The sequence below is a fragment of the Gobius niger genome (assembly GCF_951799975.1).
Source record: "Gobius niger genome assembly, chromosome: 4".
Lineage (NCBI taxonomy): Eukaryota > Metazoa > Chordata > Actinopteri > Gobiiformes > Gobiidae > Gobius > Gobius niger.
Window position 1 is genome coordinate 41337887 of NC_136855.1, and position 19232 is coordinate 41357118.

Genomic DNA, 19232 nt, shown 5'->3' on the forward strand with positions numbered 1-19232 from the left:
TTTGTCTTTGGTCTTGTCCTGTTTTATTTTGACATGTGTTTCTGTCCTGGTGATTTTGCTTTACTTCCCTCGTTACCTGCCTGCCCCGCCCTGATGTGTTTCACCTGTGCCCCGTTTCCTCTTGTATTTATACCCCTGTGTTTCCCTTGTCATTGTCTTTGTCAGCCCCGGTTTTTGGTTATGTCTGGATTTTGTTATTTTGGTTTTTGTCAGTTTCTTGTTTCTTGATTTTTGCACATATTAAATCTAGTTCCGTTGCAGTCTGCGTTTTGGGTTTTCTTTTCTTCACTCCACCACCAAACCGTGACAGTATAAGCTACGACTCGAGGACAAGAGCTGCTGTTGTTTCTGCCGAATTCATTTTCATTTTTTATTTTTTTATTTCATTCATTTAAAAATGAAACAACAGCATTTAGCATGAATTTAAAGGAGCAGAAAGAAGTAAAAACGTATAATGTCTGCCCCTAATCAACACAAAATCATTTACAGATCCAGTTCATTTAAATGTCAAACTGTCTCAGGCAGCGTCTTTCTTTCTTTTTCTTTTTTTTTTTCTTGACATCAAAACACAAAATACATAAATAAAGTTGATCTGCTCGTCCGCAGTGTCATATCTTTGTAACATTGATAATTTTGCATATTTCTTCAACACATCAATGGACTTAGACAGTGTTAATTTTGACAACATATTTTATTTTAGTTTTAGTCTTAGTCTTTTGACTAAAATGTAATGTAATTTTAGTCAAGATTTAGTGACTTAGAAAAAATATCTTCAATTTTAGTCTAGTTTTAGTCGACTAAATTTAAGACTAATTGAGTGGACTTTGCATTGATAATATTGATTCTAATCATGTTTAATGTTGTTCCTCTGCTTCATGTTTCTGCTCCACATGAACAAAGCTCAGAGCTGATCCTTTAAACATGATCTGAGGCTCTTTCAGACGCTCAATACAAGTTTGGATGATTTTAGTCTCTCCTTTTCAGTTTTATTTAGTCTCATTTTAGTCATAGTTTTAGTCTCATGAGAAACTTTTAATTTAGTTTTAGTCCAATTTTAGTCACAAAAATATCACTTTGACTAAAATTAAGACTAAATATCTTAGTCGACGAAATGAACACTGAACATAGAAGTTTTAACTGTACAATCAAGACTGTTCCACAGAGCGACTCCTTTGATTGAGAAACATCTTTTCTTTTACAGTCGATGGAAACCTGGGTTTTGTAAAAACCTCTGTACCTTTTAGTTCATATCTGCTTTTTCTCTTATTGAATCTGTTTTGTAAATTATTTGGTAAACTTTCCAGGTGAGCTTTATACATGTTTTTTAAAAGGTTAAACTCTACTAATTCACAAAATGTCGGTGTTTTCAGTTGTATGAATAAACGATTGCTCTGGTCTCTGTATCCACTTCAAGCTCACGCCTCAGAGACTCAACTCTTTAATCTTCTCATTTACAACTTGAAGGAACTTTTGTAAAATGACTTAACAATCTTAAAATGTGCGTTCCGTTAATGAAGTTCCACTCGCGACTGTGACACAAATAAACTTCTCAAATGATCGACTGTAGATGAAGATGAAACGGTAAAACTCACCACAGAGTCACAGAGGTGAGGAGTGAGAACAGAAATCACAAAAAGGCCAAACATTGTAAATCCTTTCAATGGAAACTAGAAGATTTACAAACTGCACTGACGACGAGGGGCAAGAGTCACCTGACAACTCCCAGCAACCTACTCTGACAGTGGGAGAACCTGCAAACCGCACAGAAAGGCCCCGTCCAGGGATCGAACCCCAGACCTTCTGGCTGTGAAGCATGAGCGCTAACCACTGCGCCAAAAGCAAACATGCAGCTGCTTCATGAACTCAGATATGATTGTTTGTCCAGTGCACTTGTTTCAAATGTCATTGACAGTATTTCTTTCCGTTTTTTCTCCCATTTAACTCTAATAATGTTAAAAGTCCTCTCTGATTTGTGAAATAATGTTTCTCAAAATCATCCTAAAGGCCAGAGGTTCTGTGCTGAAGGGCTACTGTATAATTCTACTTTGGTATTCAAAATGGCCGCCATAACAACAAAGGTCACATGACTGAAAGGCATGTATAAAATGGGGGTAAAGAGATGCTTTGTTTTATGAAAAAGTGACTTCCTAAACCACACCTGAGGGACACACTGCAGATACACAAAGATCTGTCCATGTTTTCCATAGACTCCGCTTGTCACCCGCTCGCCTCCTCCCTCTCTCCTCCGGGAGCGCCCGCCTCGCCGTAATTACAGGTGCTGACGGAAACTCGCTCCGGTCGGCACTTTCCACGCCATTATCTCCGATTGGCCAGGAGCTCCCCGGCAGCCGCTGACCTGAACAAACAGCGCCGCACGCACTTCCTGGTCCGGGCCCGCGTGCATCCGCTTATCAGGGATCACTGAGCACGCCGGCGCCCATCAAAGAGGCCACGCGGGAGGCAGGGGGGGAGGTGGGTGCTCTGGCTCACTGCAGGGCAACGCTGGGGTAATGGGAGCGCATAAGTGTAACGCCGAGGTACATTTAGAAACAGAGTCGGGCGAATCACACTGCATAACATTTTGGACTATATTTTGGACAGTACCAGTACAGTTTCTATGGACAAAAAAAAGACAAAAATATGACAAAAAAAAGACAAAAATATGACAAAAAAAAGACAAAAATATGACAAAAAATGACAAAAAAAATTCACAAAAAATGATAAAAAAGTGACGAAAAATTGATGAAAAAATTACAAAAAAATGACAAAAATGTGACAAAAATGACAAAAAATGTGACAAAAAATGTGACAAAAAATGACAAAAAAGTGACTAATAATTGACGAAAAATTTATGAAAAAATGACGAAAAAAATGACAAAAATGTGACAAAAATGACAAAAAAATTGACAAAAAATGACAAAAAAGTGACAAATAATTGATGAAAAAATGACAAAAAATGTGACAAAAATGACAAAAAAGTGACGAAAAATTGATGAAAAAATGACTAAAAATGTGACAAAAAATGTGACAAAAAATGGACAAAAAAATGGACAAAAAATGACTAAAAAATGCAAAAAATTGACAAAGAAATGACAAAAAAATTGACAAAAAATGACAAAAAAATAACAAAAATGGACAAAAAATGGGAGCACATGGGAAGCGTAATGCCGAGGTAAATTTAGAAACAGCGTTGGGCAAATCAAAGGACGAGGCACAAAACGCTGTTAATTTAAAGGCACCACTGCGTAACTATACTGTTGCCATCAGTACAAAACATTTTTTCTAATGCCCAGCTCGACACAGAAAATGCTATTTCTGCAGTGGGTGACCAAAGAATGGATTTGGATGAGGACCAAACCTGTTTAAATCTCAAATTCTGCTGACTTTAGTCACATCTCCATGGAGACGAGCTGGAGACGCACCCACTCCTGGTAAAGTTACGTCATGTCTTAGGAGAGCTGAGCCGCTCACAGCAAAATTATGTTTTTTTTATATGTTTCAATGCTGAAAATATCTGTCATAAAATAAAAGCTTGTATTTCATTTTTATTTTTTGGGTAAAATTCTACGCGGTGTGGCTTTAACCCCTGAACTCCCGCCTGAACCGAGCACATTTTCTCCAGTTTGGCTTTACCCCAATCCAAAAGCTTCTGGAAAAAAGGTGTAAAAATAGCAACAAAACTGAGACGAAAACAATGATGGAAATGTGAGAAAAAAGTGAGAAAAATTGATGAAAAAATGACAAAAAATGGACAAAAAAATGTCAAAAATGTGACAAAAAAATGACAAAAATGTGACAAAAAAATGACAGAAAATTGACAAAAATGTGACAAAAAATGACAAAAATGTGACAAAAAAATGACAGAAAATGGACAAAAAATGGACCAAAAAATGGACAAAAAAAGGACAAAAAAATGACAAAAAAATGACAAAAATGTGACAAAAAACGACAAAAGAGACAAAAAAATGACAGAAATGACAAAAAAATGACAAAAAATGACAAAAAAATGACAGAAAATTGACAAAAAAATGACAAAAAATGTGACAAAAAAACGACAGAAAATTGACAAAAAAATGACAAAAATGTGACAAAAAAATGACAGAAAATTGACAAAAAAATGACAAAAATGTGACAAAAAAACGACAAAAAATGACCAAAAAAATGACAAAAAAATGACAAAAATGTGACAAAAAATTGACGAAAAAATGACAAAAAAGTTACAAAAATGAGTTGAATACCCAACAAAAAAATAATGGAAAAAAAATCAGATGACGTGAGGAAAAAGATCCTCCCGGTTCAGGTGGGAGTTAAGAGGTTAAAGGTCTTCCTTGGAAGTATAGAGAGTATAGAGAGTATAGAGAGTATAGAGAGTATAGAGAGTATAGAGAGTATAGAGAGTATAGAGAGTATAGAGAGCATAGAGAGCATAGAGAGCATAGAGAGCATAGAGAGCATAGAGAGCATAGAGAGCATAGAGAGCATAGAGAGCATAGAGAGCATAGAGAGCATAGAGAGCATAGAGAGCATAGAGAGCATAGAGAGCATAGAGAGCATAGAGAGCATAGAGAGCATAGAGAGCATAGAGAGCATAGAGAGCATAGAGAGCATAGAGAGTATAGAGAGTATTGGAGCTCAAAGGAACACGAGGCAGGACATTAAGGCTGTGTTGCTGAACATGATGGGAACACGCTTTGGACCGAGACATTAAAGACATTCACGTCAGTTCAAAAAGAGGACAGGGGGCGGGGCCTGAACTGCACTAGCCTAGCACTAGCCTAGCACTAGCCTAGCCCCGCTAAACTCTGCAAATCTCTTCCTCCGCACGTCTGTGAACTCATGGATCTGCTCTGCGTCCTTCCTGGTCGTCAGTGAGGGACGTTCAGCAGCGTCACATGACCCTCCCCTCGTCCTCCTCGTCCTCCTCGTCCTCCTCGCCCTCCTCGTCCTCCTCGTCCTCCTCGTCCTCCTCGTCCTCCTGCTACAATCCAATAAGGCGTAATCTGATTAGCGGCGTGAGGTTGTTGTTGACCGGGGGCCGACACTGTGGGAAATGCAAATCACCTCATGAGCCTGATGCTTATCTAATCCACGGCGCTGATATCAGGGCTCGCTGCTCGCTGTCGCTTCATGTTAGGACAGAAGGGAAGAGTCACACATGTCACCAGTAAACAAGACGGTTCCCGGCACTGGAGTGTCCTCAAACAGAGAAGACTGCAAAAAGTGCCCGACTAAAAACAAGGAAAAAAAATCTTAAAATAAGATGTTTTGTCTTGTTTTAGGTCTGGTTAAATCCAGCTCAGACTCTGGTTTAGGGAGTGTCGTCTGTAATAAAGTGAGCTCTATGTGGAATATTGGATTTACACTAAACTATTCTCCAGTTTGTTGATATTTTCTCTCCTCAGAGCTTTAAATGTACCTCCCAAAACCTCCTAGGCTTCGGGGGAACTGAGAAACATCACAAGTTTGTTCAACCCAAAAAAGTGACAAAAACTCAACAAAAAAGTGACAAAAATTCAACAAAAAGTGACAAAAATTCAACAAAAAAGTGACAAAAACTCAACAAAAAGTGACAAAAATTCAACAAAAAAGTGACAAAAATTCAACAAAAAATGTGACAAAAATTCAACAAAAAGTGACAAAAATTCAACAAAAAAGTGACAAAAATTCAACAAAAAAGTGACAAAAATTCAACAAAAAAGTGACAAAAACTCAACAAAAAGTGACAAAAATTCAACAAAAAAGTGACAAAAATTCAACAAAAAAGTGACAAAAACTCAACAAAAAAGTGACAAAAACTCAACAAAAAAGTGACAAAAACTCAACAAAAAAATGACAAAAATTCAACAAAAAGTGACAAAAACTCAACAAAAAAGTGACAAAAATTCAACAAAAAAGTGACAAAAATTCAACAAAAAAGTGACAAAAATTCAACAAAAAGTGACAAAAACTCAACAAAAAAGTGACATAAATTCAACTAAAAAGTGACAAAAATTCAACTAAAAAGTGACAAAAACTCAACAAAAAGTGACAAAAATTCAACAAAAATGCGACAAAAACAACCAAGATCATGTTTTATGTATTTCATGTTGCAGACTTTTGATAATAATAAATCAGAGAGAACAGATGGAGACTGTTTTTGTTTTGGAATTTGCTGATTTTGAAGTAAAACACTCTAACTTACATGTAATATTTTAGTGACTCTTCCCACCTTAGGCTAAAGCTTTATTTAGCCTTTGTGACGTAGCGAAGCCTGATATTTTTTATTATTCATCAGCCTGTTGAAAAACCCATGAGGCAATAGGCGCATGACCGGTGACTCCGGCGCTCGGACTTCACGTCTATGTATAGGCCGCCCGCCGCACATACCTCCACGTTAGAGCGAGCGTAAGTGGGTCAGACCTGAGACACTGTGTTCTCTGCTTGGTTCCTCCAGAAATAACTCTCCATTGTGCACAGCGGTCTTTGAAGCCGACCACAAGGCCCCACATGTTTTCACTGGGGGCTAACCTGCTCTCACCAAACGCTCTGTCGGCTCACTTTGGTTAGCACAGACTCACAACAAGACCGGAGAGGCTTTAAGCGAAATGTCCACAAATTACTCAGCACAGTCCAGTCGATGGTGTTTGTGACTCGTCAAGCATCGAAATAATCAACAGCCTATTCAGAAGTGAGGGTTAACCTCTTAACTCCCACCTGAACAGATCCCATTTTCTCCAGTTTGGCTTTGCCCTAATCAAAAAGATGCTTGGGAAAAAACAGCAAAATAGGCACAAAAAATGAGAAGAAAACAAGGATGTAAATGCAGCAAAAATGTGACAAAAATTCAACTAAAATGTGACAAAAATTCAACAAAAAAGTGACAAAAACTCAAACAAAAAGTGACAAAAATTCAACAAAAATTCAACAAAAACTCAACCAAAAAGTGACAAAAATTAAACAAAAATGTGACAAAAAATCAACAAAAAAGTGACAAAAATTCAACAAAAAAATTACAAAAATTCAACAAAAAAAGTGACAAAAATGTGACAAAAAATCAACAAAAAAGTGACAAAAAATCAACAAAAATGTGACAAAAACTCAAACAAAATGTGACAAAAAATCTACAAAAAGTGACAAAAATTCAACAAAAATGCAACAAAAACTCACCAAAAAAAAAACATAGAAAAGGTGACTCAACACAGCAACAATGCGAGAAAAAGATCAGTTTTGTGGGTCTTAGCTTTCAAATGAGGTGTTACACAGGCCTATATAATGGCCAAAGAGGACAGAAGGCATTTGGTTCAGGCGGGTGGCCAGAGGTTAATATGTCGGGATTCAAACCCAGGATCGTTGGACAAACGCTCGATTTCTGCTCGAACTGGGAATTGCGACATAAAACTCTGAGACGACCAGACTGCTCTGAGTTCAGATACGAGATGAAGAAAGCAAGGGCGCCCCCCAGTGGAGGAGTGACGTGAACGTTACTTTTGGTCGAAGCCTTCAATAGAACCTTACGAAGCACATCTTGGAGAAACATCTATATAACGTCAGCATCTTAGCTAACTGTTTTAGCATTAGCTGTTTTGTTTACATACATACATTACATTATCAGTATTATCAGTTATTTGCAAACACAGCATTTTAAATTGAAGATTTACCTAAACTTTATAAATCGAAAGGTTATAAAATCACTTCACTGTGTATAATACGAAGCTCGCTAGTTAGCAAATAGCTGATAAATGGGCGGCACGGTAGCACAGCAGTTAGCGCTGGTGCTTCCCAGTCAGAAGGTCCCGGGTTCAATTCCCACCTGGGTTAGGGTTAAATGAGTTGAATTGAGGAAATGTTTCTTGTTTCGAGCGGTTTTCACTCATTTAGACACTTTTCCTGATCGGACCGAGTTTGCTTTGCTTGTTTGAGGACATTTCAGACCAGTTCTAGGGTAAATCTCGCTTGAAATAAGAAAGTAAAACTGCCAATGAGATAAGACCAATTTTCTTTCCCCATTGGCAAAGAAAATGACCTGAAATAAGGACGAAATGTATCGAAACGAGTCAGAAACATCTCAGAACAAGTGAAATAATCCGGGACAAATGCCCAACAACTTCTTAACCAGTCAGAACAACTCAAATGTGGATTATTGTGCTCAAACTGAGATGTTTATACTGATCTAGTTCATTACTTTTTGCAGTGTGGACCTCGACAAGTGACCAGAAGTAGGCGGGACTGAGCTCTATACACAGCACTGGACAGATAATAACGGCTTACACCAACAACACCAACAAATCGAAGTCCCCACGGGATCTTTTCCTGGACAATGCGTTCGGTGCTGTACTTCCTGTCCCGTATCTTTCACATTCACGATGCGCAGGGTCCCAAACAAATGTAGAGGAAACGCCAGTGCTCGTCAAAGAGATTTATTCTTGGAGCTAAAGGCCAGTGTTAAATAATGACGATGTGACATGGAAACGATTCAAAACAATTTAAACTAATCACTTTACACAAATGTTTATTTTGTGTTAGCCGTGTTAGCCTCAAGACAAAAACACCCACCGCTATGAACACGTGACAGGGACTAGATGGAAGTTGAGATTTGTATACTTGCTACTGCCACCTCAGGTCATACGCGTAACTGCAGTTTCTATATTAAAGGGATGTTTCAGGAGTTTTGACATAGGGCCTCATTATAGTTATCCAGAGTGTTGCTGATTTCTGGAGATATTTTTTTTTTTGTAATTCATGCAGTTCTTCTGTTTGGAGAGTTTCGTGGCGCTAGGCTAATGCAAGGCTAGCGCATCTCTATGGTATCAGCTAGCCTGTCATGTAAATGTCTGTGTCGATAGAATAATTTTAACCATTTTGCATTTAAAATAACTTATAATTGAGCAGCATCAGCTTCGTGGTTGTATAAGCTACGCGGCGGCGGAGTGATCTGCTAGAAAATAGGCCCTCAAAATGTGATGCAGGTCAGTTATATTCCAAACATGACTCTTAGGACACAGACATGTATATGGTTAGTCTGGTTAGTCTGGTGTCACACTGTTTTTAATGCAGGCTAGCTGATACCATAGACATGCACTAGCCTAGCGCCACGAAACTCTTCAAACAGAAGAACTGCATGAATTACAAAAAAAAATATCTCCAGAAATCAGCAACACTCTGGAGAACTATAATGAGGCCCTATGTCAAAAGTCCTGAAACATCCCTTTAAAGCCGCAGCGCTGTCGTGTTTCCCCGGAACATTTACTCGACTGCACGAGTGGACGACAAACAATCAAGGTAGGGCTGCTCGATTATTGAAAAAATGATAATCACGATTATTTTTGTCATAATTGAAATCACGATTATTCAAACGATTATTTGTTGCCTTTAAAAAAAATCCATCAAAAAAAGACAAAAATCCATCAAAAAAAGTGACAAAAATCCATCAAAAAAAAGACAAAAATCCATCAAAAAAAAGACAAAAATCCATCAAAAAAAAGACAAAAATCCATCAAAAAAAAGACAAAAATCCATCAAAAAAAGACAAAAATCCATCAAAAAAAAGACAAAAATCCATCAAAAAAAAGACAAAAATCCATCAAAAAAAGACAAAAATCCATCAAAAAAAGACAAAAATCCATCAAAAAAGTGACAAAAATCCATCAAAAAAATGACAAAAATCCATTAAAAAAAAGACAAAAATCCATCAAAAAAAGACAAAAATCCATCAAAAAAAGACACAAATCCATCAAAAAAAAGACAAAAATCCAAAAATTTGAAAAAGAAAAAAAAAATATTGAAAAAAAGAAAAAAAAGAAAATTATAATAACTGTTGTAATCGAAATCGTAATCGAATTTCGATTAATTGCACAGCCCTAAATCACGGCGTAAGTCGCTTTGTGTTTGATTGGTTCACTCTCGTTCAAACTGCGATCCTTAGCCCCGCCTCCAGTCTCCATTTGTAAATTGCTTCCTATTACCACAAGTCCAGACTGTCTTTATATGTATCTATAAATATCTATAAATACATAAAGTCAGTCAGGCTTTATCCCGGGCTACATTACTGGAGCATGAAGGGGGCGGGACATACATAATTTTAACATTTTTGAACTCCGTCTAATCCCTTTATGTCGTCACATCTTATGTAATGTTTTGAACCTGCTCCGGTCACATCCTACATTTATTTATATCCCAAATCTGGAGCTGTGGCTTCATTAGCAGGAGCGGACCGGCCACGTGTCCGTTCTGGAGGAGCACAGAAGGGCCACCGGTCCCGCCTCAACCCAGCTTTACCCAAATCTAAAAGCTAAAAAGGAGAGCATCGAAACAGCGAGAAAAAGAGGATGAAAAGTTGACAAAAACGTGAGAAAAACACAACAAAAATGATAGAAAAAATAATTAAAAAACAACAAAAAACTGACAAAAATGTGGCGACGCGACGAAAAGTTTCCGTCACTTTTGTCGGTCTTCGCTTTCAAATGAGGCGTTACATTGTTGATCTCCAGTCGAGAAGCTTTTAGATTTGGGTAAAGCCCAGTATATAAAAAACATGAATCTAAAAGGTTCAGTTTTGGGACCGTTATTATTTATTATTTATATGAATGATTTTGCTTCTGTTTCTACGACCGCCTTTCCCGCTCTTTTTGCTGATGATGCCGATCAAAACAATAATAATAAAAAGCCGAACTGGGGGAAATGCACTCGTTAGTGTTAAGGCGGGAGGTTAGAGGTTAACCCCTTAACTCCCGCCTGAACGAGCACATTTTCTCCAGTTTGGCTTTACCCCAATCCAAAAGCTTCTGGAAAAAAGGTGAGAAAAGAGCAACAAAACTGAGACGAAAACAATGATGGAAATGAGACAAAAAAGTGACGAAAAATTTATGAAAAAGTGGCAAAAATGTCACAAAAATTTGACAAAAAATGTGACAAAAAAGTGACAAAAATTGGATTAAAAAAAGACCAAAAAAAAGACCAAAATGTGACAAAATTTGCCAAAAAAAATTACAAAAAATGACAAAAAAGACCTAAATGTGACAAAAAAAATATCCCCAAAAAAGACAAAAATGTGATAAGAATTTGATAAAAAATTGACAAAAAAGTGACGAAAAATTAATGAAAAAGTGGCAAAAATGTCACAAGAAATTCACAAAACATTGATGAAAAAATGACAAAAAAATGGACAAAAAAAATGACCAACAAATTGACAAAAAATGACCAAAATGTGACAAAATGTAACCAAAAAAATGAAGAAATATGGACAAAAAAATATCCCAAAAAAAGACAAAAATGTGATAAGAATTTGATAAAAATTTGACAAAAAAGTGACAAAAAATTAATGAAAAAGTGGCTAAAATGTCACAAGAAATTCACAAAAAATTTACAAAAAATGACAAAAATGTGATAAAAATGAGACAAAAATAAGACCAAAAAATGACCCAAAAAATTGACAAAAATGACCAAAAAGTTACAAAAATGAGTTAAATACCCAACAAAAAAATGATGGTAAAAAAATGTGATGACATGAGGAAAAAGATCCTCTCGGTTCAGGCGGGAGTTAAGAGGTTAAACATGTATTTGTTTAAGTGTCACATTTACGCTAATTTGGACCAGGCTGGTCAGAGTCCAGGGCTGTGTTTCAGTCCCGGTCCAGCCCCTGCTCATTAGTGGGACCTGCTCATCTGAATGTAAAAGACACGGGACAGGAATGTTTTTGATCACATGACACCATTTCCCTCCATCCTGCACCTAAAAGCACTCATAACAACCTGCTGGTGTTTAACCAAGCCCAGGCCTGTGTTCTCCATCAGCCTCCTGCACACAGATCTCCTCTCAGTCTGCACACACCGTATCATCATCTCCACACGTGACCATCCATGCTCGTGCCACAGCCACACCAGCTCACATCAATGACACCCCCCCCCCCCCACAAAAAAACATCCAACACAACAAACCCCCCAAACCCAAACGTCCGCGCGGGGTTCGCTTCCCACTGCGCGGTGCCGTGAGCGCTGCGCCTCGCCGCGGCTGCAGCAGAAGCAGCAGCAGCAGCAGTAGCAGAAGCTAGCCTGATCATGCTACGCACTCTCACCTGAATCTCATAGAAGAAGAAGAAGAAGGAGAGAGAGAGGGGGGGATTTCGCCCGCTTTCCGCCCTGGGGAGGGAGTCAAACGCCCGCTGCGGAGGTCCGGCACGGTACGCTGGGTGCGGAGCGCGGAGAAGCGTCCATAACGTCCCCGTGTGGCGGCGCGTACAGCGGGGCGGCAGAGGCGGCAGAGGCGGCGGCAGAGGCGGCGGCGGCAGCCCGTGTGTGCGCGCGCGGCGGAGCGGGGCTGAGTGGATCTAACCTGCCGTAGCCCAGTGCGTGAGGAGAGGGAGGCTGACCTGGATCACCGCTTAACCCGCGCGGATGACGACAGATCACAGGAGAGCGACGGGGGGGCTATAAATAAGTCAGTGTTAACGCAGAGACACCGCGAAGGGGACGCGTGGAGGCGCCTGTGGTCAGAGCTGCCGCCTGGACAGTCACACTCACTGCTTTATCTGCGGCTCAAGCGGCACAGGCGGTATTTACTCAAGTAGTTATACATTTACTCAAGTACGAGTGACTTTTACTCAAGTACAAAAGACCCAAACATTCAGAGGGTCAGTCAGTGGGTCAGATTAACCAACCTTATATATGAAAATAAAACGTTTTTATTTTTATGTAGGATTATAGATACAGACGCACCTCGTCATAGAAGGGGGCGTGGCTTCCCGAGGGGGGAAATAGAATCTTTAGAGAAACAGAATTTTCCTCTTTTTAGCCATTTTCTGGTGGAAAATGAACTTATTTATCACATATTAATAAAGTCAGGTGTAAATTAGGCCCATGTGGATATTTATTCACAGCAGATTGTTCAGTAGAAGCGAAAAAAAAAAAAAAAAAACGGCTGTCGTAGCATTAGCACAATGCTAACATGTAGCATCAGGTTAGCATTCTCCGTTATTCATGTGTTTATGGGCTGTTGAACCACTTGGCTCCTCCCCATGTCTTTGCATCATTATTTAGTAGAAACTATATTCATAATTCAGCGTTTGTTACAGTAGTTTTTGAAATAATTAGAGAAAGTTTATATTTTTCTCCAAATTGTTTTCCCCCTTAACTGTTTTCCAACATGACCAAATATGGGCGATTCCAGAGATGCCACTGTATACATACAGACGCATCTCGTCATAGAAGGGGGCGTGGCCTCGCCGAGGGGGAAAATAGAATCTTTAGAGAAACACAATTTTCCCTCTTTTTAGCCATTTTCTGGTGGAATATGAACTTATTTATCACATAAATAAAGTCAAGTGTAAATCGGGCCCATATGGATATTTTCTCACAGCAGATTGTTCAGTAGAAGTGAAAAAACGGCAGTTGTAGCAAGCGCTAGCTAACCGTTAGCATTAGCCCGATGCTAACATGTAGCATCAAGTTTGCATTTTCCGTTATTCATGTATTTATACAGACGGCATCTCTGGAGTCGCCCATATACGGTCATGTTTGAAAACAGTTAAGGGGGAAAACAATTTCTCTAATTATTCAAAAACTACTGTAACAAACGCTGAATTATGAATATAGTTTCTACTGAATAAAGACACAAAGACATGGGGAGGAGCAAAGAGGTTCAACAGCCCATAAACACATGAATAACGGAGAATGCTATAAGGCTTCATGCTAGCATCGTGCTAATGCTACGACTGCCGTTTTTGTTTTGTTTTCCGCTTCTACTGAACAATCTGTTGTGAATAAACATCCACATGGACCTAATTTAGACTTGACTTTATTTGTGTGATAAATAAGTTTATATTTCGCCAGAAAATGGCTAAAAAGAGGGAAAAATTGTGTTTCCCAAAAGATTCTGTTTTCCCCCTCGGCGAGACCACGCCCCCTTCTATGATGCGATGCCGTCTGTATCTATTCCCCTTATTCCGGAGGTTCGCGTGGGCGTCGCCATGAATAGTCCCGCCCCTTTTCTCCTATGTGTTAACATGGGGCTGGAGACGTCCACGTAAAATCAGTCTCTACAGGAAAACAAAGCCGTTTTCAGGCCGACAGAGAAACGCTGCAGTGTCGACATGTCGCTGCAAACGAACATCGGACATTTTACACAAATCAATCGACTAAACATCAGGTTTGAGCGGAGAATATTTTCCCTCGTTCTCCGTGAAAATGAACGACCGGAAGTGTCTGGACAACGGAAGAGCCGGGACAAGGCAAAAAGAGGCAAAAGTGGGCGGGGCGGAATAAGGCGAATAGTTCTGCTCTTGACATGATTTGAACTTGACATAATAAAAAAAAAACACAAGAGTCATGATTATTATGAGGAAAAATATTGCAATTTTACTGTTTTTCATGATTAGTGAAATTAAAGCAGCACTAAGTAACGTGTTTACCTTAATAAATCCTTTCCCTGTGGGGGTGATACAAGTGTTTATGGGGTTTATTGGAGGGTCTTTCATCGCCCCCTGGTGTCTCTGGCCACAATACACACTAATGGAATCACGAAGAAGAAGCTAACAGGCTAACGGGCAAAGCTAACTGTGGGCTAACGTCACTTAAACAGTATTTACAGCCAAGTCTGAGTGAAAATAATGATCTCCATTGTGTGACTGGATGAACCATATCCCTCTGTCCCTTTGTCTTTTCTGTCAGCGTAGGATTTACTCTCACGGACAATTAATGAGTGAAAAACACAACATGCTACGACACCTGCAGTGGCGCTTACGGCCTCTAGGGGCACGAGTTACTTAGTGCTGCTTTAAGGAAGAAAATCTTGAAAATGTCTTACAGTCCTGTCTAAATAAAGATTTAAGGGTTGTTTTAATCGAAAACCTATTGAACATTCAGCCTGTTTTTTTTTATGTTTATGCTTTTGTCATTATAAACACTCATCATTGTCACATAAAGCTGCTTTTTTGTTGTTATTTAACCTTTATTTAACCAGGAATGTCCCATTGAGATTAAAAACTTAATTTTCAAGGGACTTTTTGTTGTTTTCTGTCGCCTTTTAACCCTTTTTTTTTGGCCTAGTTTTCATCCAGTTTTTGTTGCTATTTTGACATCTTTTTGAAGAAGCTTTAGGATTAGGGTAAAGCCGAACAGGAGAGCATGTGCTTGGTTAAGGTGTGGTTAATGCCGTGTATCGATGGCACAGTGTGACGTCACTCATAGAACCAGGAAGTGATTGTTGTGTTTCACGAAGAATCCGTTTATTTAGTACAAACAGCCATGATTATGTTTCATTACAGAAGCTCATTAATGAATCCGACTGTTATTAACCCCGACAGGTCAGAGTGGCTGGAGAGAGAGAGACTTCGGCGTCCGGCCAAAAATAAACATGTGCCAGTGTTTGCCAAGTCGACTCGTGCCAAGAGCGAGCGCTGAGTGAACGCTTCAGTGAGTTCTGACTAAACAGAGACGGAAAACACGGGTTTGACAACACGGAAACAGCAGATCATCAGAGATACGACTGTGTGTCATCTGACCAGGATTATTCAGTCCCACAGCACCAGTCTATATCTCACTACAACGATGACAAAACCTTCTGCTGGTCTGTAAATGCAGTAAATTAGAATAACTGCCTTGTATAAAATGTCTCTCTCAAAATGGCTGTAGTGAATGACTTGAAATCGGCCTCTGTCTCTTTAAGAACCTCTGAACTCCCACCTGAACGGATCCCATTTTCTCCAGTTTGGCTTCACCCTAATCAAAAAGCTTCTTGGGAAAAAGCACCAAAACAGCCACAAAAAATTAGAAGAAACCAAGGATGTAAACGCAACAAAAAAGTGGCAAAATTGCGACAAAAATGTGACAAAAATTCAACAAAAATGTGACAAAAATTCAACAAAAATGTGACAAAAAATCAACAAAAAAGTGACAAAAATGTGACAAAAATTCAACAAAAATTCAACAAAAAAGTGACAAAAATTCAACAAAAATGTGACAAAAATTCAACCAAAAAGTGACAAAAATGTGACAAAAATTCAACAAAAATTCAACAAAAAAGTGACAAAAATTCAACAAAAAAGTGACAAAAATTCAACCAAAAAGTGACAAAAATGTGACAAAAATTTGATAAAAATTCAACAAAAATGTGACAAAAATTCAACCAAAAAGTGACAAAAATGTGACAAAAATGTGATAAAAATTCAACAAAAATGTGACAAAAAAGTGACAAAAAATCAACAAAAAAGTGACAAAAAATCAACAAAAAAGTGACAAAAATGTGACAAAAATGTGATAAAAATTCAACAAAAAAGTGACAAAAAATCAACAAAAAAGTGACAAAAAATCAACAAAAAAGTGACAAAAATTCAACAAAAACGAAACAGCCACACGCTGTCTGTGGCATCAGTGGGGAGGGGGTTCTGCTGAGGAGCAGTGGTTGGTTACTCGGCTGGTGACCAAAGCTCGGAGGCGTCTCCAGGAGGTGGGGGCGTTCCTAGGAGGACTCAGGCAAACCTATCCCTAAAATGGCCGCCATCAGAGTTTTTACAGATTACTCAGAAATACGTGAATGTGCCAAGGCAACACTTCAGCCATGTTTTTAATGAGGGAGTGACAGAATAAAAAGTCAATTTTGCATAACACCCCCCCTTTAAACATGCAGATCCTTAACTGAGCACTTTCCCTTCAGTTCGACTTTACCCAAATCTACAAGCTTCTGGAAAAACGTCAAAATAGCGACAGAAATGAGGATGAAAACGCAGCAGCACAGGCGACTACAAAGCAACGAGGACTCCCTTGAAAAAGAGGTTTTCAATCTCAATGGGACTTTCCTGGTGAAATAAAGGTTTCAACAAAAATAATAATAATAAAGCGACAAAAACACGATAAAAATGTGACAAAAAAGCACCAACATCGCGGTCTTAGCTTTCAAATGAGGCTTTACACTGGCCTATAGCCTGTAAACCAGGGGTGTCCAAAGCGGGGTCCACGGGCCATATTTTACGTTGGCCACGTTTGCGCCGCATCTGGTTAATAACGGCCGCTGGCTGCTCTGCTTTATGCCCACGACACTGGAGGCCGCCATTGCTGTAGTACCTCCATATCGCCACTAGGCCCCCATTGAAAAGCATTGGAGTTTAGACACATTAAAAACTACTTTAACGCCTGGTTTCGAGGTTTTCAACACTAGACTAGGCTGGATCTTCCTCCTGAGATAACGCTGGTTCACAGTTAAAGAAACCAGGCTGGTTTTCATAAGAAGAATTTTAGAAATCTGGTACTTAATGAGGGGTCGGACTGTTAGCATTGGAGCAGCGCGAGCTACACGTCACGCAAGGGCGGAGTCTACAGTGAAGATCCCGCCCTTATGCCCTTTTTAGGAACATGCTTCGTCAGAGCTGGGGAGGGGGAGTCTGTAAATCTGTGGTCATTATGGTAAACGGGGAGGAGTGAGGAGGAGACGTCCGTTATATATACAGTCTATGATACCAACTCCCATTCATTCTCAATGGGAAGTATGGATGCAGTACAATGTTTGACCACCAGTTAGGGTCAATACCAGGAGTAGTTCGAAATCTGCGCAGTAATCTTCACTTTACTGCGCGGATGCCAAACTACTCCTGGTATTATTACGCCTTACAATATAGTCCCCCCTTTTATCCGCTTAGAAAATCCACATGGTTTAATTGTGTGTAATTATACTTTGTAGTGGAACACTTCACGTAACCATATTTAAATAGGGAAAACGTGGAAGAGCTCGGTAGCTTCTATCTTGACCTGTTTTGGAGCTATAGAGGAGAGAGGGAGAGGCTAAATGCTAACGCCGTCTGCGCTGTGTTTACGTGACTGAAGATCAGACAGGTCCTAAAGAACTCGTCACAGCTCAGGTAAGAACATATCTCAGTATGGAAGAACGCTGGCCTGTTCCTTTAATCGTGGTTCTCTGCTTCATGGAGCTGCTTAACATGAACAAAGCTCAGAGCTGATCCTTTAAACATGATCTGAGGCTCTTTCAGACGCTCAATACAAGTTTGGATGATTTTAGTCTCTCCAAAAAAATGACAAAAAAATTGGCCAAAATGTGACAAAAAATGACAAAAAAATGACCAAAAAAAGACAAAAAAAAGAAAAAAATGACAAAAAAAATGACAAAAAAAATGACCCAAAAAAGACAAAAAAATTACAAAAATGTGACAAAAAAATGACAAAAAAATGACAAAAAATGACAAAAAATGACAAAAAAAAGAAAAAAATGACAAAAAAAATGACAAAAAAATGACCCAAAAAAGACAAAAAAATTACAAAAATGTGACAAAAAAATGACTAAAAAAAGAAAAAAAAAGAAAAAAATGACCAAAAAATGACCAAAAAAATGACTAAAAAATGACAAAAAATGACCAAAAAAAAGAAAAAAATGACTAAAAATGTGACAAAAAAAGGAAATTTCATCCCCATTTTTACTCTAGTTTTAGTCGACTAAAATTGCAAGTAAATTTGAGACTAGTTGAGTGGACTTTGCATTGATAATATTCATGATAATCATATTTAATGTTGTTCCTCTGCTTCATGTTTCTGCTCCACATGAACAAAGCTCAGAGCTGATCCTTTAAACATGATCTGAGGCTCTTTCAGACGCTCAATACAAGTTTGGATGATTTTAGTCTCTCCTTTTCATTTTTATTTAGTCTCATTTTAGTCGACTCAAATATCTGGACATTTTAGTCACAGTTTTAGTCTCATGAGAAACTTTTCATTTAGTTTTAGTCCAATTTTAGTCACAAAAATATCACTTTGACTAAAATTAAGACTCAATATTTTAGTCGACGAAATTCCCACTGCTGAACACAAACTGCTGCTGTTCCTCCCTGAGCCTGTGTCGTCCCCCCTCCCTCAGTGATCGCCCCCCTCCCTCAGTGATGCTTGTTTGTGCACCGACCTGGCTCTGTGGGCGGCGATCCTCTGGCTGCAGTTCCCATGGAGGTGTCCGTGGTGGGGCAGCGGGCAGTGGCGCTCCTGCCCCGGCGCCTGGTCCGCGGGCAGGGCCTTATGGCTGGCAGCGTAGATAGTGCATCCCATGAGAGGAGCGCGGGAGGAGAGAGCGCCGTCGTCCCAGACCGTCCCCGCCAAAAGCGCCGCCGCTGTCCTGATGCCACAGCTGCCGCCGCCCAGCACCTCGGAGCGAAGCCCCTCCCCCTGCGAGCCTCTCTCTCCGGCTCAGCCTCGCTCCCCTCCCCTTTCCCCTCCCCTTTCCTGCTCGCTGGGACTGTCCCGCGGCGCACATGCACACACACACACACA

General features: G+C 39.4%; 1 protein-coding gene across 1 annotated transcript in view; it reads right to left on the minus strand.

Moving 5' to 3' along the window:
- Positions 1 to 19079, minus strand: part of LOC306961823 (GRAM domain-containing protein 2A-like) — a gene marked incomplete at its 3' end in the record, with an annotated part of 83276 nt that extends 64197 nt beyond the window's left edge. Inside the window, exon 1 of the mRNA XM_079554741.1 lies at positions 18871 to 19079. Within this exon, the coding sequence (XP_079410867.1) occupies positions 18871 to 19010 (140 nt within the window). The 5' untranslated portion in view covers positions 19011 to 19079. The remainder of the gene's footprint in view (positions 1 to 18870) is intronic.
- Positions 19080 to 19232: the final 153 nt, after the last annotated feature.